The 22,223-nt window shown below is 45.8% G+C and overlaps 1 protein-coding gene across 2 annotated transcripts in view; it reads right to left on the bottom strand.

Moving 5' to 3' along the window:
* Positions 1-4,464: 4,464 nt before the first annotated feature.
* Positions 4,465-22,223, bottom strand: part of KLHL2 (kelch like family member 2) — a 104,542-nt gene continuing 86,783 nt past the window's right edge. For both annotated transcript variants that reach the window (XM_045019779.1, XM_045019780.1), the window contains 4 exons: positions 21,292-21,420; positions 6,717-6,857; positions 6,362-6,505; positions 4,465-5,575 (listed from right to left, as the gene is read on the bottom strand). In XM_045019779.1, the coding sequence (XP_044875714.1) occupies positions 5,547-5,575; positions 6,362-6,505; positions 6,717-6,857; positions 21,292-21,420 (443 nt within the window). In that variant the 3' untranslated portion in view covers positions 4,465-5,546. The remainder of the gene's footprint in view (positions 5,576-6,361; positions 6,506-6,716; positions 6,858-21,291; positions 21,421-22,223) is intronic.

Raw genomic sequence — 22,223 nt, 5'->3', positions numbered from 1 at the left:
CCGTTGTGCCCCTTGGGCCTTCTCCATGTGTTCGCGCACAAGGGGGGTGACTCGGGCTATTCTGTCTTTCATCTCCAGCACATGGTTCTACAACGTTTCTCCCCAGGTTCGGCTGTTCTTCCCAGTCTTCTTTAGCCAGGTCCAGTATGCCCCTGGGGTGGCGACCATATAACAGCTCGAAGGGGGAGAATCCAGTGGAAGCCTGAGGAACCTCCCGTACAGCAAACAGGACATAAGGCAGGAGGGCATCCCAGTCTTTCCCATCATGACTAATCACTTTCCGTAACATGTTTTTCAATGTCCTATTAAAACGTTCAACAAGGCCGTCGGTCTGGGGATGGTAGACCGACGTTCTAAGGGTCCGTATATGGAGCATGGTACATAGGTCCTTCATCAGTTTAGACACAAAGGGGGTCCCTTGGTCTGTCAGGATCTCCTTAGGTATTCCTACTCTGGAAAAAATTTGGACCAATTCTTTGGCTATGGTCTTGGACATGGTATTCCGTAGGGGTACGGCCTCGGGGTACCGGGTGGCATAATCTAGCACTACCAGAATGTACTGATGGCCCCGGGCTGACTTCTCCAATGGCCCTACAATGTCCATAGCTATTCGCTCAAATGGAACCTCGATAATTGGCAGAGGTACCAAAGGGGCCCTTAAGTATGGTCGGGGCCCATGTATTTGGCATTCCGGACAGGAGGTACAATATCGCCGGACGGCCGCATAAATGCCAGGCCAAAAAAACCTCTGTAGGATCCGATCAAGGGTCTTATCTACCCCTAGATGGGCCCCAAACAGATGACTGTAGGCCAGATCCATTACCGCCCTCTGATGCTTTCGGGGGACCAAGAGTTGTTCTATAACTTGGTCTTGGACCCGGACTACTCTATATAGCAGATCTTCCTTAATCATGTAATATGGCCCTGGGCCCTTAACTCTCCCCTCCACTGGGACCCCATTTACCTCGACTACTTCCTTGTGAATATTGTGGTATATGGGATCATTGGCCTGATCCTGACCAAAATTCCCGCGTGCGGTCCCCATTTGACCAAATTCTGGGGGGTCTACCTCCGTCTCCTCCTCGGGGACAGCCCCTGGGGAACCAGGCCCAACGATAGGGTTTTGGATGGCCGACCCAGTCCCGCTGTCAGCCGAGCCCCTTCTTTCCCCTGCCAGCGTAGACTTCTGGTACCGGGTCAGGATCCTCGTCCCCCTCCTTTTATCCGCCCTCCGTTCCCTCCGAGTCTTCCTGGGCTTCCCCGGCGGGGAGAACAAATCCTGGCTAAACTCATGGAAGGTTGGGGAAGGGTCATCTATCTGGACCACGCCTTGGGTCCCAGGGTCATTATTTTCTTCTACCTCGTCCCCGGGGAGTAGGCCATCAAACCCCGGGAAATCTCGTCCGATAAGGACAGGGTACGGGAGTTTCAGAACTACTCCCACTGTCAACTTAGTGGGGTTTCCGAGAACTTCTATGCTTACGGGGATGGTTGGATAATAGTTGACATCCCCATGCACACAGGATATTCCTGAGCGTTTGGCCCGGGATAGTTGGTCCTGCCTGACCAGCTTCCCCGAGACTAATGTGACTGCACTTCCCGAGTCAATTAATGCCGTGGTCTCTATACCGTTCATCTTAACAGGCCTAGTGTATCTATGCGGGACCATCGCAACCCCAACCAGACTTATTAGATCACATAGTCCCCTTATATCTCCCAGTTCACACTGCATAGGCTCTCCTAGATTTGGGCATTGGGCAGCAATATGCCCCAATTCGCCACAGGCATAGCATCGGTACCCCGCTTGGGGCAGCCCCCTATTTTTCGGGCTGCTGGGATTTATCCCCCGAGTCTTTCTCCCCCAGTCCTCCAGCCTCTCCGGGACTGCCGGCTGCTCTCTCGCCTCCTTCCTCCTCTCCATTGTCCGGCCTGGCGTTAGGGCAAACCGGGGCCTCGGCCCAGAGACTGGTCTCCGATTCTGGCGCCTCCCTTCCTCGGTGGTCCGAGAAAGTTCTTGGGCTGCCAAGTGTCTCTCTACGAGAGCAACTAGTTCATCACAAGAGGAGGGATCATTTTGGCAGACCCACCCTCGTATGTCTAGCGGTAACCCCCTCATGTACCTGTCCAATACCAGGATTTCCACTACCTTCTCTGGCCCATGGGTCTCAGGGCGGAGCCACTTCCGGGCGAGGTGTATCAGGTCAAATAGCTGGGACCTTGGTGCTTTGTCGTCCCGGTATTTCCACTCATGGAAGCGTTGGGCCCTTATGGCCGGCGTCACGCCTGTCCTCGCCAGGATTTCCGCCTTCAGCTGGGGGTAATCCATAGCTGCGTCTGCGGTCAAGTCAAAGTAGGCCTTCTGGGCCTCCCCACACAGGAATGGGGCCAGGAGGCCTGCCCACTGGTCTTGGGGCCAGGCCTCCCGCAGTGCCGTCCTCTCGAATGCGAGGAGATATGCCTCTATATCGTCATCTGTAGTCATCTTCTGTAAATAGTTGCTAGCCCGTAGCAGCCGGGTCCCCTGGGCCCCGTGCGTCAGCGTGGCCAGGGCTTTCAGCTGGTCCACTACTTCATTCAGGGTGGCTCGATCTTGGGCCGCCTGGTTCATCAGCAGCTGGTTGGTCTCCTGTTGGACACGTACTGCCTCTTGCTGGGCCGCCGCCTGTACCCTGGTAGCCTCTTGCTGGGCTGCAGTGGCCTGTAACAGCGCCTTCACAACGTCCTCCATTTTTTTTTTAAATTAATTATTATTATTATTTTTTTTTTTTTGTGATTTACCTTGCCCTGAGGTGGCTTGCCACAGAGCCACACTCACTAACACATCCCACCCCTGACACCACGTGTGGCAAAGTACCTGCTTCTCCCCAGCTGGCTCAGTCCCTTTTTGCCTTGGGGACACAGGCTTGGGCAAAGTAAAAACCTTCCCAGTCACGCAGGGTCTGGCTGATCCTCCTCTCAGTCAGCCCCTTGCTGTTTTTCTCCCCTTCTGGGGACAGAGTGCAGTCTTCCTTGCTGGAAGAGGGCAGAGCCTTGCTGCACCTATTTGCTGGCAGCTTCTCTGCTTCTCTCACTCCCCCCGTTTCCCTGCCAGGGAGGGTTTAAAAAGGTCACCAGCAATTGGGGCCAGCTGAACCAAATTAGTTCCCTGGTAACCCTTGTTCCAGCTGAACCTAATGTCTCACAGCTGCCTCTCCTCAATGGATAGGGAGAAGCCTTTTAACCCCCCTGGGACTAATTCCTACCCCCCCCTTTGTAGCCATTTGGCCTGGGTTTGCCACAATAATTACAACAAATTTTGTATAAATAATGTCAAATAAGGTGTCTATGAAAAGGTTATGATTTGCTGAATATGATTATGCTATTAGTATGCATGTCTCATTTTTGTATTTGACGTTATGAGTATTGGCTCTATACCTGGATTTCAAATGTTTGCTCCTGGGGTAACGCCCACAAGGTATTTAGCCTGCACATCTTGAAGGGACTGTTCAAATTAAGTGGCTCATCAAGGAGCACTTAACTCACAGTGGACCATGGGAAATGCCTATCTACACTTAATGGACTTCCTGCTATGACTAAGCAAAATCATGCATGGACATGTGACATGCCCCTGGGACCCCAAACACCATTTTTTACCTGTAATTTTCCACAGTGAGAACAATGGGATTCCCTTCACTTGAGAGAAGCTATAAAAGGTGCTGGAAACATCTCCATTTTGCCAATTTCCTGCTCAAACCTCTGGATTTTATGCTAATTGGAGCATTCTAACCGAGGGACTGAGGACCTTCCAATCATTTGGAAGCAACCAGAGACTTGACTTAAGCCAGCAGTTTATTCCATCACTGCTACAAGCCTGAACCAAGAATTTTGCATTTATTGTATATATTTGATTCCTTTAACCAATTTTAACTCTCACCTTTCTTTCTTTTTATAAATAAACCTTTAGATTTTAGATACTAAAGGATTGGCAACAGTGTGATTATTTGGTAAGATCCGAGTTGTATATTAACCTGGGTATGTGGCTGGTCCTTTGGGATCAGAAGAACCTTTTGTTTGATAAAACTGGCTTTAAATAACCACTCATCTTTAACTCTTGTGTCTGGGTGTTGAATCCAGGACTGGAATGCTTAAGGAAACTGCTTTTTTGACTTCTTGTTAGCCAGTGTGGTGAAACAGAAGTTTACTTTTGTTGCTGGTTTGGTATATCTGATGGGAGAATAACCACCAGTTCTGGGGGTTTTCTGCCCTATTTCTCAACAGTTTGTCCTGAATTTGGTATTCCCAGTTGTAACCCACAAAGGCACGGTTACAGCCTGGCAGTCCCCTCTTCAAATCACTTACATTTTATTCTTGTATTTAGGTTAATACATGTTTTTCCAAAGAACTTTTGACTGTTTGTTGATCTCAGAAACTTATTTGTTGTGAAGCTTGTGTTTCTCAAAACAAGTTTTAACCAACTCATTAGTATTATGAAACAAAAATACAAACTTTTATTATTTAAAGAAAATAGTTCAAAGATTACAATAGTTTTGGTCATATTTAAAAGGTCATCCATGAATAAAAAGGAGAGTTGCTCTACAAACATGGGCACATACAGTAAGTTTTCATATTTGTTAATAGCAGCTAAGTTACACACAGACAGTTTTTAATACCATGCAAGCTCAGTTGAGTTCCATACATTCATTATAAACTTGCAGTTATGTTCATGCCAAATAATCACCTTTTGATAAAAAGGTAATAAAGGAATTCACCTAAACATGACCAAGATTAAACAAAGAAAAATCATAAATAAATACAGGCAACTAAACTTTTTAATAGAAGATTTTGGCATTATACCATTCAAAAAATGCTGTGTCTTCTCCATTCTCTTTAAGTGGCATTTAGTAGTGTTAAGCATTGTTATAAAAAAAATACAACTCTGTTTTACAGCATAGTACTGGTATAATTCAAAGTACTTTGCCAATTATAAATAATATAATAAAGTTCTGAAGAGTATTACTGGAAAGCAACCTATACTCTCACACACACACAAATGCACACTATATTCATGTAATGAAAACTGTTATAAAAAAACATGTTTACTCCCATGCCAGCTTGTAATACTGAGGTGGGATTCAATACCCATACTGAAGACTTACAATTCATGGATCTACAGTCTCTGGGGAAAAAATAAGACAAAATTTACTTTCACCAGAATACACATCACTTTATCATTCTTCACTGAATAATCCATTTGTCAGTCACAACTGACATGAATTGGTCCTTTTGAAAGTGATTTTTTTGTTTAAAGGCCTTGCAAATAAAAACTGTGGTCCACCAGAATTTATAAAAATTCAGTCAGCTGCTGTTCAATGCAGAATAATCCTACACGTTGCTTCTACCTAGAATAATCTTCATTATCTGTCATACGTAATTGCAGACCGTCACATCTTCCACTGTGACTCAATGTGCAGCTACAAGTAGAGAAGTGCTTTGATTCTCAGTCACTTCAAAAATACTTGTTGAAGCTGGCCCTTAGTATATAATTAAGTTGAAAATCTTTTTGCTGTTCATAATGGTTTGTCAATAACTGTAACACCTATAGAATAAGAGAATCACAAGATTAAAGTGTAAGTTATTTGACCACGTCTTTTCAAAAAAGACAACTTCCAAAAGTATTAGAAGAAATACAAGACTTCATACAATGATTTACAGCTATCAAAAATATATATCTATATGTGCATTAATTTAAGGCAAATGTCCAAAAATGTTCAACCCGTGTTATTCAACACAAAGTTGTTCAAGTTTCCAAGGTCTAATTAACCTTTCACCATCAACTCAGTTTGATTATCAGTAGCATAACACCTCTATCATGCACTTGTTTATATTACACACGTTTTGTCTTCCCCAAAAATGTAAGCCAAGATCCTTAAAGGGGTCTTATTTTCAGTGGGTTGATGCCCAGCACATCTAATGATCAGGCTCATTTAAAGAGTGTCAGAGACTGGCTCCTTTAAAGAGAGTTCTGCTCCCCGCAAAGTCAGACCCTAAAGTAAGCTTCCAGCCGCTTTAATGTAAATTGTACTTCTTAGTGAATACCGAGGAGAAAATAAAGTGTGCTATCCAAAACAACCAGATTTTTCATACAGTTTTAGTACAATATTTTGCTTTTAAATGCATTTAAGAAATAATATTTATTGTTTATATTATGATAGTGCCTAGGAGTCCTAATCCTGGACCAGGATATACTTTAAAGAACAGGACTCTTAGTACAATAGATTTTTACCTGGGACATTTTACTCTTTGGATGTTTTGTCACACACCTCACTTGAGGTACTACTTTCAAATTAATTGTGAGCAGTTAAAAAAATCGTATACCCATTACCTGCATAGCTCCTTCCAGTACTCATACAAGAGGACACAACTGTCCATTTATCAGTTGTTGGGTTATAATATTCCACTGTTGACAAGTTACAGGAACCATCATCTCCTCCAACTACATACAACAGGCCATATACAGCACAAACCCCTATTAAAAAGGAAAATAGCTGCAATAAGATAGAAGTTTACAGAAAGTGCACACCTATTTGCTTGCTTACACAGTGAAATCATGCCTTCCATTTTGAGGCTTTAGTAAAGAAGCAGAAAATATTAAAGAGAGGTAGAAGCAGGTATAGAACAGATACATAGCCACATTAATAGCATTTTAAAGAACAATATTTCTAAACTACAGTATATACCTGCATTCCTTCTGCACATGTTCATATCTGCAACCTGCCTCCATGTATTGGTGGCAGGATCATATACTTCAACACTTTTTCTAACCAAAGGACCATCATGACCACCAACTGCATACAAGAAGTTGTTTAACACACCAACACCTGCAAAAATACAAAACCACTCAAATTCAGATAGAAGAATGGCTATGACCTGGATATCAGGGAGAGCCAGTACACAGTGTATTTACAAATGTAAATCCTATTTCACAGTCAGAGTTAGGAACCTTCTCAAAAGAAATTTGGGTCAGAACATGTTAAACTAAATAAATGATTACAAATTGGTAAAGGCAAGACATTGATTAGAGGCCTTGTGTAACTGGGCATATCACAGCATACAAAGATGAGAGCTGTTCTGCAACAGAAGATTTAGAATAAGCAAAGAATAAAAGTACTGAGTATATATGAAAATACAGAATATTGGAAGTAAGCACCAATTAGAAAGTATACTAAATTATGGGCTATGATCCAGTGGGCATAATGGAAACCAGGCAAGATGATCCCTATAAATGAATCTAAACAGAGCTGGGTACAATCTACACAGCAAAAAGAAAAGAGGTGCAAGAGTAGCACTACATATCCATCAGAAGTATGTTGAAACAAGCTGACAATGAAGTTATGGAATACTTTACTGGGCATGAACATACAATGAGCAAACTACAGTGGGCATCTGCTACAAACCACCAGGACTGGTGGAGAACACTAAAAATTCGTTGAACAAACTCTGAAAGTGCTCAAAAACCCAAAGGATTCCATACTCATGGGGTACAGAACCCAGTTCTGTGTTAAATAAACATTTTAGTGTATATTTAGCTTTACGTTAAGAACAACTTTATCAATCTATAAGGAAGGAATCAAGGAACTGGTGAAGTCAGACTGGATCTACTTCTTACTGATAAGTATAAACCAACTGAAAAGGTGAGAATCCTAGGAAACCCTGGAATCAGTGATAACAGCTGCTTATTCACCACTATAATAAGAAATGGGATAATAGAACATAACAGTATTAGCATAGTATATTTCAGAAAGGCAAGTTTTTGGAGTTAAGACACTAGTAAGTAATGTATGGCAAACAGAAATATTAAAATTCACCAGTACAGAAGTTGGTTGGGGAATCCCAGGAGACAATTATGGCACAGACTGCTAAACAAAGAAGTGTAAGCTATAAGAGTTGGCCAAATGTGGTTTCATAAAGAGCTTCACAAAAAGATTAAGAGTTTAAAATAAAACCTATACTGCAAAAAAGGGGAAGGGAATCAAATAAGAATACACAGGATCAGTTATGGCATTCAGAGAAAAGATATGGTTAGAAAAAGTTAATCATAGGACTGGAAGGGACCTTGAGAGGTCATCTAGTCCAGTCTCCTGCACTCATGGCAGGACTAAGTATTATCTAGACCAACCCTGACAAGTGTTTGTCTAACTGCTCTTAAAAATCTCCAATGATGGAGATTCCACAACCTTCCTAAGCCATTTATACCAGTGCTTAACCACTCTGACAGAAAGTTTTTCCTAATGTTCTATACCTCCCTTGCTGCAATTTAAGCCCATTGCTTCTTTTTCTATCCTCAGAGGTTAAGAACAATTTTTCTCCTTCCTCCTTGTAACATTCTTTTATGTACTTGAAAACTGTTATGTCCCCTTTCAGTCTTCTCTTTTCCACACTAAACAAACCCAATTTTTTCAATCTTCCCCCCTAAATCATGTTTTCTAGACTTTTAATCATTTTTGTTGCTCTTCTTTGGACTTTCTTCAATTTCTCCACATCTTTCCTGAAATGTGGCGCTTAGAACTGGACACAATACTCCAGCTGAGGCCTAATCAGTGCTGAGTAGAGTGGAAGAATTACTTCTGTGTCTTGCTTACAACATTCCTGCTAATATATCCCAGAATGATGTTAGCTTTTTTGCAACAGTGTTACACTGTTGACTCATATTTAGCTTGTGGTCCACGATGACCCCCAGATCCCTTTCCTCAGTACTCCTTCCTAGGCAGTCATTTCCCATTTTCTGTGTGTGCAACTGACTGTTCCTTCCTAAGTGGAATACTTTGCATTTATCCTTATTGAATTTCATCCTATTTACTTCAGACCATTTCTCCAGTTTGTCCAACCAAAGTGTGAGGTGAGTATCAAGGACTTTTAAAAATATACTTTGGGGAAAATATGTATTAATGGCCTTACTATATAATATAAAGAGGGACATGACCTCTGCTGAAATACCTAAATTTTCATGTTTGTCTTCAATAAGAAAACTAAAAAGGAGGGAGACTGGAGTAATTAGGGAGTAATAAAAGTCTAAAAAAAAAGCTACCATAAAACATCACTATACCAACATTATAAAATCACATTATCCATTGCTTTATCAGTGATACTCAATATGGACTATCATTCAGTTCAGCTAATGGGTATTTTGGTTGCTATTGTTTATGGCTGCAACATCGATCATAATGCAATATTGTGTCACTTTTCTTTCTACTGCTCTGTGATCTCACTTTAGTGTAGAGTATCACACAGCATACATGTTATAAAGCTTTCAATATGAGAGGGCTTGAGGAAGGATGAGATTTTTAGCACAAATTTGAGATGCGGTCATATAGCCAAAACAAATATATAAAAAGATTGGGTTTTGTTGCTATCTCTCTGACCTAACTCCACCCAACTGTAGCCGCTGGCCTTATTGTTTAGTATATTTACTTCTCAAAACCCAACCATTTAACATATTACTTTTTAATACCGCCTCCCACTCCCCTTTGGTCTATCCTTTATTACCCCCCACCATCCCCCATTTCCAAGTCATACCTCATTTCTTGCTGCTTCCATCTGTATCTTCTTGTTGTCGTCCTCTTGCATTTTCTGTTCTTTTGTTTTCTTCTCCTGCCCATTTTCCTGGTCCCTGTCTTACCCTTTATCCCTCCCAAAAGACCTGGCAGACATGGGATTTAAGATCCTCATCCCTATGTGATGCAGTGCACTCCTCTCAGCTGTAGCCAGGAGCAGATATGACTTCCGTCCCTATTCTGATCAGCTGAGAGGCAGGTGGCTCTAAAGGGGCCAGGCAGCTGAAAGTCAATCTTTGTGTGAAACCAACACAAGCATGCAGTGAGAATGGGCAGAAGTCCTTTGGGGTGACCATATATCCAGGAGGCTTAACTAAAACAAGATCAAACTACTACTTTAATAAAACCTACTGTGACAATAGGACAAATCCCAAAATGGAAACATTCTGGTAAGTCAGGATATCTGGTCACTATGATCATATTGAAATACAGCACACTAATGCAGGAAAAACTTACTTTTTTCCAAATTACTGATATAATTTTTACATGTATTTAACACTTCTTAATATATATAACCCATTGAATTATGTTAGTAAAAGTTTTACTTGAAGGGGATTAAGTAAAACCCTGAACCACTGCCTATTTCTAGAAGTCCTGGAGAACCGAAAAGGTAACAGAAGACTGGAAAAAAGACAGATGTGGTACAAAACTTGGAAAAAAGTGATCCTGGCAATTACCATCTAGTAAATTGAATTTCAGTCCTTGGTAAAATAATGGAATATAAGAGGGAAAAAAATCTGAAAATTTTTAGAGCTAGATTCACAAAAGGACTCTGGTGCCTAACTACAACTTTAGGTGCCTAAATCCTAGAACCAGGTTCCATTGGGATTCACAAAACCCCAACTCAACTGCTGCTGATCTGTGCAGGTGCCTATACTAGTTCAGCACCTAATTTTTTGCAGTAAAAGTTTCCTAGATGCCTACGTATCTGCCCCTGCTCATGCACACTGCAGTCCACTCTAGATATCTAGATGCCCAAGTCCCAGAGCGATGCTGTAACCTGGGTGAAGAGAGGTGTTCCTCTACCTAACTCACTAGCAAGGCCCAATCTAGTAGCTCCAAGCTTGTCTGCCAGATCGGGCCCCTATAAATGAGCTTCCACAAAACAGCCAGGGAGAGAAGAAGGAACTCCCTCTTAACTTTTAGTCCAGTGGTCAGGATACTCACCGGGAGGTGGCAGACCTCTGGTTCAAGTCCCTCCACCACCTGAGGGGAAGAAGGGATTTGAACAGGGATCTGTCATCTCTCAGATAAGTGCTCTAACCACTGGACATTGAGATATTTTGACATGGGCACCCTCAGTCTCTCCTGTTGAAGTTGTTCCATTGGGAATAAATTTAAAAAAATCATTGGTGTAAGGGACTGGATTCTAGGTCTTCCACATCATAAGAGTGCTCTAACCACCAGGCTACAGCATCAGTCTCATGCTCGTTCACTCTGGCTCCATTCCTTTAAGTGTTTATCCACAGTGGAGACACTCAGGAAACACCCCTCTCCTCAATATCTCCCACAGAAATATCTAGCATAAGAGACTCAACGTGCTGCCTTTTGTAAATCCCATTCTGAGGTGCCTCTCTCTATCCATTCATTGTATATGGTGCCAAACTCAGGCTTTTGGGAATCCCAGTAACTGTCTAAGCACCTAATAAAGTTAGGAGTGACAATGCTCGGTGTCAGCATTCTTATGTTTCTTTGTAATCTAGCCACTGTTGGGTAACTGGGCTATGGGCATTAAGCAACATTAGTTTGTAAAAGCAAATTCTAACTCCCTGTTGTACCATTGGATAAAATAGATATGGGAGCAGATTGAAAAGTGAAATTTTGCTGCAATTCATCAATTACTACTCTTGTTAATGACTCAAATAATTAGCCTGCTTATATGCAAACATTTCCAATCATAAAATTCAATTACAAACTAGTGTTAGCTATCACTAATATTTATTAGTGCCCTTTTTATAATCCTTTGGCCAGTTTTTAATCTACTTCTCATCTCCAAGCTAATATAAAAAACAGTTACCTACCTTTTGTAACTGGTGTTCTTCTAGATGTGTTGCTCATGTCCATTCCAAGTAGGTGTGTGCGTGCTGTGTGCACAGTCATCAGAAGGTTTTTCCCTTAGCAGTACCCGTTGGGTCAACTGTGGAGCTCCCTGGAGTGGCGCCCTCATGGCAGTGTATATAGGTCCCTGCCAACCCACCGCCTCTTCAGTTCCTTCTTGCCAGATACTCTGACAGAGGGGAGGCAGGTGGGTCTTGGAATGGACATGAGCAACACATCTCAAAGAACAACAGTTACGAAAGGTAGGTAACTGTTTTATTTCTTTGAGTGATTGCTTACGTCGATTCCAAGTAGGTGACTCCCAAGCAGTCCCCCAGAGGAGGGGTTGGAGTTCACTGAGTTGCAGACTGTAGCACAGCTCTACCAAATGAGACATTGTCTCTAGCCTGCTGTGTGATGGTGTAGTGTGATGTAAAGGTGTGAACAAATGACCACATTACTGCCCTGCAGATGTCATGAACAGGGACCTGCGCCAGGAAAGCTGCAGATGAAGCTTGCACTCTCATGGAGTGAGCTGTCCACAGTGGGGCCGGCATCTTTGCTAGGTCACAGCATGCCCTGATACAAGCCGTGATCCAAGAAGAGATCCTTTGGGATGACACTGGTAGCCTTCTCATCCTTTCTGCAATTGCTATGAAGAGCGGGCTGACTTCCTAAATGGCTTCGTCCACTCGCTGTAAAAGGCTAACACCCATTTGACATCCAGGGACTGGAGCACGCGTTCTCCGTTAGTGGCATGTAGCTTAGGGAAGAACACTGGTAGAAAAATGTCCTGATTCATATGAAATTGTGAAACCACCTTTGAGAGGAAAGCTGGGTGTTGCTGCAACTGCACCATGTCCTAATAAAACACAGTATAAGGGGGGCTCGTATATCAAGGACTTGAGCTCAGATACCCTCCTAGCCGAAGTCATAGCCACGAGGAATGCCACCTTCCAAGAGAGGTAAAGGAGAGAGCAAGTCGCCAGGGGCTCAAAGGGAGTGCCCATCAGTCTCGAGAGCACCAGATTAAGATCCCATGGGGGAATCGGCTTTCTTACTTGAGGGTACAGTCTGTCTAGCCCCTTGAGGAAGCGTCCAATCACAGGGTTAGCAAATACTGAATGGTCTACTGAGCCGGGATGGAAAGCTGAAATTGTGGCCGGGTGCATTTTCATTGACAATACTGCCAGCGCCTGCTGCTTTAAATGAAGTAAATAGTCCAAGATGAAGGGAATCAAGACCTGCAATGGACCAAATTGAAAATCTCCCACTTAGCTAGATAAGTGGTGTGCGTAGAAGGAGCTCCTGCCTAATGGAATCTGCGCACAGGAGTTCTAACAGGTTCAGCCATGGCACTTTCATGATGTGAGGTGGGGAGACTCTAGGGTGGGGTGCTGGAGGCGGCCGTGGTCCTGTGTGATCAACTCCGGAATAAGGGGCAGAGTTATAGGCGTATCCACCAACAGGTCCAGCAGCATGGTGAACCAGTGCTGACGTGGTCATGCTGGTGCTATCAAGGTTAACAACGCCTTGTCTCATCAGACCTTGATGTGGACCTTGTGGATGAGTGGGAATGGCGGGAATGCATACAACAGGCACCCTTTCCAGGACAGGAGAAAGGTGTCCGCAAGCCAGCCCTGGCTGTGATTCAGGAAGGAGCAGAACTGCTGCCACTTCCTGTTGTGCCATGTCATGAACAGGTCTATCTGGAAAATGTTGATGGTGACGTCTGAGGTTTGGAGGAGGGTATTCCCGCACATATTGTTTGTGGGTCGAGCCACCATCATAGGGACTTGAGAACCTGGGAAGTAAGAGTGACCAATCTGTCTAGGTGGTCTTGGTTCGGCTTGTAAACTCAGGCTAGCCATGCCTGAAAGGGACATAGCTGCAGTCTGGCATGCTGTACCACAGATGTGCAAGCCGCCATATGCCCAAGCAACTTTAAGCAATTCCACGCAGTCATGTTGGGAAATCTGTTGACATATTTTATGATGGCATTCATGGCAAGGAAACAAGCTTCCTGAAGAGAAGCCCTGGCCAGGGTGGAGTCTAGGAGGGCCCCAATGAACTCTATCCTCTGAGTGGGGGTTATGGTTGACTTTGCCATGTTCAGGATGAGGCCGAGTCTGAAGAAAGTCATGTGCACAACGCTCATGTGGTCCTCCACTTGGGCCTGAGAACGACCCTTGATTAGCCAGTTGTCCAGCTACGGGAATACTTGCACCTGTTATTTCCTCAGAAAGGCTGCCATGACTGCCATGCACTTGGTGAACACACAAGGGGCTGCCAATAGGCTGAAGAGGAGGACCGTGAACTGGTAGTCGATTTGTGGTCAACAACATCCAAGGAATCATCTGCCGGATGGGGTTATGGACACGTGAAAGTACGTGTCCTTCAAGTCGAGGGCAACGTACCAGTCCCCCGGATCCAGAGAGGGAATGATGGAAGCCAGGGAGATCATGTGGAACTTCAAGTTCTTCATGAATCTGTTGAAGTTTTGCAGGTCTAAAATGGGCCTGAGCCCACTCTTGGCCTTGGGGATTAGGAAATAATGGGAGTAGAACCCCTGCCCCTGAACTCCAGAGGAACCTCCTCTACCACCCCATGTTTCAAGAGCATTTGCATCTCCTGCACTAGAAGTTGCTTGTGAGAAGGGTCCCTGAAGAGGGACGTGGAGGGTGGGTGGGAAGGCGGGAGGGAACAGAATTGGTAGACTATCCCAATTCTACAGTGCGCAAGACCCATTGGTCTGAGGTTATTTGAGACCAGGCAGAGTATAAATGGGATAGATGATTCACAAAGAGAGGGGAAGGACCCGGGAGTTGGGCTGGTGCTCTATCCTCAGGTGCATCTTCAAAAGTTTGGTTTTGAGGCTGAGGGCTGTTCTGCCACCGCTTGGCTGTGGCCAGAGGAGGACTGACCAGGGCGCCATCCGCTACTCCTTCCCCGCTTCCTATTATAATCTTGTCTGGGAGGAACAGAGTAAAAGCATGGGGGCAAGCTGAGGTTTGAACAGCTTCTGCTGGGGGGTCAGCATGTGTATTCCCTGGGATTTAAGGGTTGCCTGCGAATCCCCGAGCCCAGAAGCCAAGAGTCTCTTTGCTCTGAAAAGAGCCCAGAGCAGTGAAAGGGTAGGTCCTGGATAGTATTCTGACCTCATGAGGGAGCCCTGAGACCTGAAGCCATGAGCTGCGCCTCACGGCTATGGCAGTAGTCATCGTGCGGGTAGTCGAATCTGCCGAGTCCAAGGCGGCCTGTGGCGAGGTCCTTGCGACTACCTTGCCTTCCTCCAAGACTGTGCCAAACTCGGAGCAGGAGTCTACAGGGAGCAATTCCTGGAACTTGGCCGAGGTATTCCAGGAGTTGTAGCAGTAACGGCCGAGGACCACCTGCTCATTTGCTATGCGAAGCTGGAGCCCCTCAGTGGAGTACACTTTCCAACCAAAGAGGTCCAGCTTCTTAGCGTCCTTGGATTTGGGGGTAGACCCCGGCTACCCCTGCCGCTCCTTGTGGTTAGCCGCCTCCACCACCAGCGTACCTGGCTGCGGGTGGGTAAAGAGCCACTCGTACCCTTTGGATGGCATAAAGTATTTGCATTCCACCCCCTTGGCCACATGGGGGGGGACAGAGGCGGGTGTGTGCCACAACACCTTAGTGGTGTTTTGGATAGTCTTGGGCAATCTTACCCTTGAAGGTCCTTTAGGGACCAGAATGTCTACCATCGGATCAGTCTCCTCAGAGACCTCCTCTGCCTGCATATTTAGGTTCTGGGCTACCCTGCTAAGCAGGTCCTGACATGCCCTGGAGCCTATAGCAGGCAGCATAATAGAAGTACCCGCCACCGCCTCATCTGGGGAGGAGGAGGACGACACCCTTGGGGGCACTGGGTCTTCTTGACCCTCTGGCTCACAAGGGTCGCCCTGAGTGGCGACACCTTGAGCGGCACAGGGGATAGCGTTGGTGCCCAGCGCTGACCTGGATGTCTGTGTCCTTCTAATGGGGAGACTCCTGGGTTACCAAGGTGGCTGAAGGAGGGATCCGAACCTCTGAGGCCATTGACAGGGATCTGGAGCCCAGCCCCTGGGATTGATGGTAGGCCCACGGTGTCCAAAAGGGCCACTGGGATGGCCCCTGCCACAGGCACCGCTTGCCCTTCATTCTGCCTCAGATGGTGCTGGGAACGGTACCGGCTAGCCTAGAGACATAGAAGTCTGCCTCCGACTCTGAAGAATAGTCCAATCTCAGTGACCAGGGCAGTGCAGACTGAAACAGTGCTGGGGAATGGTGCTGTGGCGAGGATGATCGGTGCCGCATCAATGCTGGCTTGCCTTGGATGGCACAGTTCTCCTCTGTAAAGCCAGTGCCAGTGCCAGAGCAGGGGACTGTGCATTTATGGCGATCAAGTCCCTGGCCGTTTCATATGTGTCTGGTGTGGACAGAAGGCCTATGTCGTCCTCCAGGTCCTCGTGCACTAGGGAGTCCACCAGGACCAGACTCGGCAGACCTCCCCGCAAAACTGAAGCCAACAGTGCCAGTATAGATGGGGCCGAGGCTGAGTGTCCCGATGTGGGACGCACCCCACTGGTGCCTGCTTGCTCCACTATTTTAGTGGGGGAGCATTCTGTCTGCTCTTTTCTTTTTGTACGGCACTGGCGAATGGGAATGGTGCCTTGTGCTGGCACTGGAGGCGGTCTTCGGTGCTGGGGAATTGTGGTGCCACCGAGATTCCTTAACTGAGTCCTTTCTTGGTGCTGAAGCCTCCCGCACCAAGGCCAGCGTGCTGTGCACCGAAGTACTGAGCACGGGGTCAGATGCTGCCTGGGCTGTCTGGGGACGAAGGGCCAATTCCATCAATAGGAGCTTCAGCCGAAAGTCCCACTCCTTTTTAGTTCTGGGCTTGAAGCCCCTGCAGATCTTGCACCTGTCGGCCTGGTGTGCCCCTCCCTGGCACTTCAGACAGGAGTCATGTGAGTCTCCCTTTAGCATGGGCTTCAGGCAGGATCCACACGGCTTGAAACCCGGAGGCCAAGACATGCCCCAGTCCCCGGCGAGAGCAAAGGGTGGTGTGGGGGGAAACCCGCAGCTAAAACCTAACTACTAACACTAATACTAACTACAACTTTTAAAATTATTTACAGAAAAACAGATAACAGTCCACTAGGAAATCGCTTGCTAAATGCAAGAGAGAGAGAGAAAGTGTTATAAGAACAGGAGTACTTGTGGCACCTCAGAGACTAACAAATTTATTTCCGCATAAGCTTTCGTGGGCTACAGCTCACTTCTTTGGATGCATAGAATGGAACACACAGACAGGAGATATTTATACATACAGAGTGTGTGTTCCATTCTATGCATCCGAAGAAGTGGGCTGTAGCCCACGAAAGCTTATGCGGAAATAAATTTGTTAGTCTCTTCTAAGGTGCCACAAGTACTCCTGTTCTTTTTGCGGATACAGACTAACACGGCTGCTACTCAGAAAGTGTTATGTAAAGCTGCTCAATCCAGTAGAATGTGATTGTAAGATTTGTAACTTTTCAGTCATTGCTAGTATGATCATTAAGTTCTGTAACCTTTTGGCAAACTTTATAACTTTAGTTATTGTTAGCATAGCCTTTTAAGTTTTGTAACTTTTGCAAGCTATGTAACCTTTTCAGTTACCACTTGTATAGACCTCCAAGCTTTGCAATATTCCATCACGCAATCAGAGAGTGTGTGAACAAGGGAGTGTGTGTGAGAGAAGAGTGTGTGTGTGGGACTGGGCAGAGAGGAACTGCAAGGAGAAAAGAGCCTGGAGCCAGGTGTGTCTGATGTAATCTGCCCTGAGAAGGCAATCATGGGGTGCTGTAAAGAAAAGAAAAACTTGGTATGCATAAAAGGAATAAGGCCTGGATATGCTTCTCAGTGATGGACACAGAAGGGAAACTCAGTGTACGTGACAGGAGCCGCTCAGTTCCAAAAAAGGAAGAAGGCATGCACATAAGCCCACTGTTTTCGTGACCTGCTGGCTGTCTCAGATCCGTGACCGCAGGCGGACACACCAGATCTATGCTCTGCTTCCTCTGCTGTCTCCGGTAACACTCCGCCTGTGAGAGTATGTGGGTGCATGAGGGTCTGAATGCAATGAATGTGTGCGTGCGTCAATAAGCTCCATCCTTTTTCTATTTGATCCAATAGCGGCATTTAATAAAACCAATGTAAGTGTAACCCTGGGTTGGTTTCTAGGGAAAGCTGCTCCAACGACCGTCACTAGCAGTAAGAAGAAACTGAAGAGGCAGTGGGTTGGAAAGGACCCATATACACCGCTATGAAGGCACCACTCCAGGGGCTCCACAGCTGTCCTGATGGGTACCGCTAGGGGAAAAACATTCCGAGGACTGCACACGTGGCGCACCCACACTTGGAATTTACATGAACAATCACTTGAAGAAGAAGTTTAGTTAGTAGTATTTTATGAGATACTAAAATGCTTTACTAGTAAGAATCCAGATATTACATATATAGTGATTCCTTGATGCACTAATTTTGTAATTTTAGGTAAAAAAAAAAAATCAAGTTACTTTAAGCAAGTATGATATAAACAAATCAAACTCTTGTTATTTTTTGGCTAGAATTACAAAATAGGTCTCTGAAGGGAACTCTGTAGATGAAGTATTTGGATTTTAGTAAATATTTTAATACAGTGTCATGAATTACTACTCAAAAATAATTAATTTGGATTGGACTTAAGTACTGCTACATAGATTAGAAACTTGATGGAGTTCAATAAATAATGATAGAATAAATGATAGAAGGCAAGGTGTAATATTGGAGAAGTGGTAGAAAATTTATTGGGGTGCACCTAGGAATCCAAGTTCCATTAGGTCTTATTTACAGCAGTATTTCTTCTGATCATCAGGAAAAGGAGAAAGCAGCACATTAATGCAAGTCCTGCTGGATACTAAATTGGGTATGCCTAGAAACACCATGGAAGACATCCAGAGTACAAAGGGACCTGAAGAAGCTAGAAATATAGGCAGAGAAATACCAAAATTAAATTTCATTTGGAAAAGACCACGTGAAAACATCTGGAGAAATAAACTACTATTCAATAAGTTGGAAAAACCTAGAATACCAAAAGACAGAGATGACAATGATCAGCAAACTAGACTTGAGTTCCCAATTTAACAAGGCCTTAGGAAATACTTCTACAGCCCCAAAATGGCATTAGTATCATCTAAATCAGGGGTCTCAAACATGCGGCCCGCGGGCCGCATGCGGCCCGCGGAGCTCTTCCCTGCGGCCCGCGGAGCTCCCCAGGGGAGCTCCGCAGGGCCCCCCAAGAGAAAAGCGGAGGCTCCCGCCTCCGCCCCTCTCCTGGAGCCTCGGCGCATAGAGCGCCGAGTCTCCGTCCGAGCGCCTGAGCCCCGCCCCGATCCGAGCCGCGTGGGGAGGGGGCGGGGCTGGGAGCTCTGGGCTGAGCGCTGCGCTCGGCGTGGAGCTCACAGCCCCGCCCCCTCACCACGCGGCTCTGAGCGGGACCGCCGGAGACGCGCTCGGGTAAGGGGGAAGGGGGAAGGGGGAAGGGGGCCGGGGCCGGAAGCGGGACCCGCCGGGCTGGGGGGGGGGGCAGGGAAGCGCTCAGGGCTGGGGCAGAGGATTAGGGTGCGGGGGGATGAGGGGTTCATGATGTGGGGGCGCTCAGGGCTGGGGCAGAGGATTAGGGTGTGGGGGGATGAGGGCTCTGGCTGGGGCTGAGGATTAGGGTGCAGGGTCCTAGTGCCTGCCCTCCGCCAGTACTGGCAAGGCAGGCTTCCCTTACCCTGAGCCTCTCCAACCCCAAACCCTCAGCCCCAGCCAGAGCCCTCATTCCCCCCGCACCCTAATCCTCAGCCCCAGCCCTGAGCACCCCCACATCATGAACCCCTCATCCCCCCGCACCCTAATCCTCAGCCCCAGCCAGAGCCCTCATCCCCCCACACCCTAATCCTCTGCCCCAGCCCTGAGCGCCCCCACATCATGAACCCCTCATTCCCCCGCACCTTAATCCTCTGCCCCAGCCCTGAGCGCCCCCACATCATGAACCCCTCATCCACAGCCCTCACCGCACATTCCAAACCTCTGCCCTAGCCCTGAGCCCCCTCCTGCATCATGAACCCCTCATCCACAGCCCTCACCCCACAGCCCAACCCTCTTCCCTAGCCCTGAGCCCCCTCGCATCATGAACCCCTCATCCACAGCCCTCACCCCACAGCCCAACCCTCTTCCCTAGCCCTGAGCCCCCTCGCATCATGAACCCCTCATCCACAGCCCTCACCCCACAGCCCAACCCTCTTCCCTAGCCCTGAGCCCCCTCCTGCATCATGTACCCCTCGCCCTCAGCCCCACAACCCTCACCCCTGCACTCCCTCCTATCCCCAAACTCCGTCCCAAAGCCTGCACCCCCACCCCCTGCCGCAGCCTGGAGCCTGCATCGAGCACAGAGCCTGCATCCAGACCCCCTCCCCCACCCAAACTCCCTCCCAGAGCCTTAGGCAGTAAATCTAAGTGCGTGTTTTGTCCTTTGAGTGAGGTGCATTACTGAGTGTATATATTTATTAAAACCGCGCGCTTAGGGGAGGAGGTGGAGAAGAGACAGGGCAGGGGTGGGGCCTCATGGAAGGGGTGGATTGGGGGTGGGGCCAGGGGCAGCAAGGGGGCGTGTCAGTGATGCGGCCCTCGGGCCAATGCACTAGTCCTCATGCGGCCCTCGGGGTCATTTGAGTTTGAGACCCCTGATCTAAATGAACAAGAAGTGGATGTCACTCTGGCATTTTGAGTTATATTTAAAATAAAAAACACACACATAGCTCTTTGCGAGATTACACTTAGATTACTATTTTAGATTCTGGGCACTTCAATACCAGAAAGAAAAACTGAACGGAGTTCAAAGAAGGATACAAGAGATTTACTTATGAAGAAAGATTAAGAGAGATAAAAGTGTATAGCATGACTAAATGGTAGGGGATGGCGGCACATGATAGCCTATACATATTTGAAGGGTGTAAACAACAGATAATCAGGGGGTTATTCAGGATAAAACAAAGGTTGTATAAGTAAAAGTAATGGGATTAAACTAAGGAATGAAATTTAAGGACAAATATAAGGAGAACACTTCCTAACAGCGAGATCAATTAGACTGCAGAACAAATCTTTCAAAGGAGGTGGTGGAAGTCCAATCACTTTGCACAGGTCAAGTTAGACTGAAATCCCTATTAGAGAAAGCAATCCTCCACTGACAAAGGAATGACCTAGATGACATAGGCATCTCTCATCTGATTTCTGTGATTCAATGAGCTGCTTAATGGAGTTTAGTTGGAAATGTAAAAGCACTGGATGTGACGTTCCATGTAGATTACTCCGTATGATGATATCAAGAAGCCTAAGAAGTCCGGTAGGTAAATATGAAAAGGTACAAAAAAAGGGGGAAGAAAATCCCTGCAGTTAACATTTGCCTAACCTTACTGTATGGGACACTTTTGCATTTGTAACCTGCAGTGCTTCTGTCAACCACACCATACAATAAAAGTAAATATTCTGAAGTGTCCTATTAAAGTGAGCCTGTATTTTATATTTTAAGGAATAACGTGTTTCTGTGGTTGCAATATAATAATTTGCTTTCATTTTGTTAATTCTGTTCACTCACCTGCTCCACTCCGTCTAGTGCTCATTTCTGCAACATAGGTCCATTCATTTGTACTAGAATTATAGCATTCCACCGTACTAAGGCACTGACGTGACGCCCCATCGTAGCCACCAACAGCATACAGCATACCTAGAAAGGCAATCGCCAAGCCCCCCGCCCCACAGTATACAGAGATTAATCTAAGTATTTTAATACACAGACACAGGTATATAGACTCTGATGTGCTATATATATGCAAACAGGCAAAACATCGATTCATTTACACTCTCTAAATCAGACTATGAAAAACAACAGTAGAGTGGTTAAGGGGGAGGTCCTACATAAAAACAATTAGCCAAAAGTACTAGTCTCTGGTCCCTGTTATTTTAAATTGATATGAGTTTCCATGATTCAGCAACTGTATGAACAAAAGATGTTGGGTTGCTCAACTGAAGCACCCGGTGCCACTCACTCTGATTTTAATCAAAAATTCAAAAAAGGCGAACCATTTCAGGTGTGTGCAGCACTGAAAACTAGCCAATTCCTTTCTTGGGAAATTACAGGGTGGGGAATTTTTCTATAGCTTAAATTTTCAGAACAGGGACAGCAGGAGGCTCCTGTGACAGTGCACTCCATATGATTTTATGAAAATATGCTAATGAGTGTGAATATAATGTAACTGGAATATGCTTCATGCAAAAGGTCTCTTGTAAGGTATCATTATAAAGTTTATAATCTGCTGAGTGTGGTCATACCATTTGTATAAATGTATCATTCTTGTATATGAAACTAGAAATATGAAATATAACTCTGAGGTCCTATTGTAATCATGCAAAGTGTGGGCCATTAATGGTGGTTTGGAATCTTGATGGCTCCCATTAACCAGGGCAATTGATTGTAGATGGCTCCATTTACTTGCAAGCTTTCCTGTGAATCAGACCAGGAAGAATGAA

This window comes from Mauremys mutica, chromosome 5, assembly GCF_020497125.1.
Source record: "Mauremys mutica isolate MM-2020 ecotype Southern chromosome 5, ASM2049712v1, whole genome shotgun sequence".
Lineage (NCBI taxonomy): Eukaryota > Metazoa > Chordata > Testudines > Geoemydidae > Mauremys > Mauremys mutica.
This window is presented reverse-complemented; position numbering and strand designations above follow the sequence as displayed.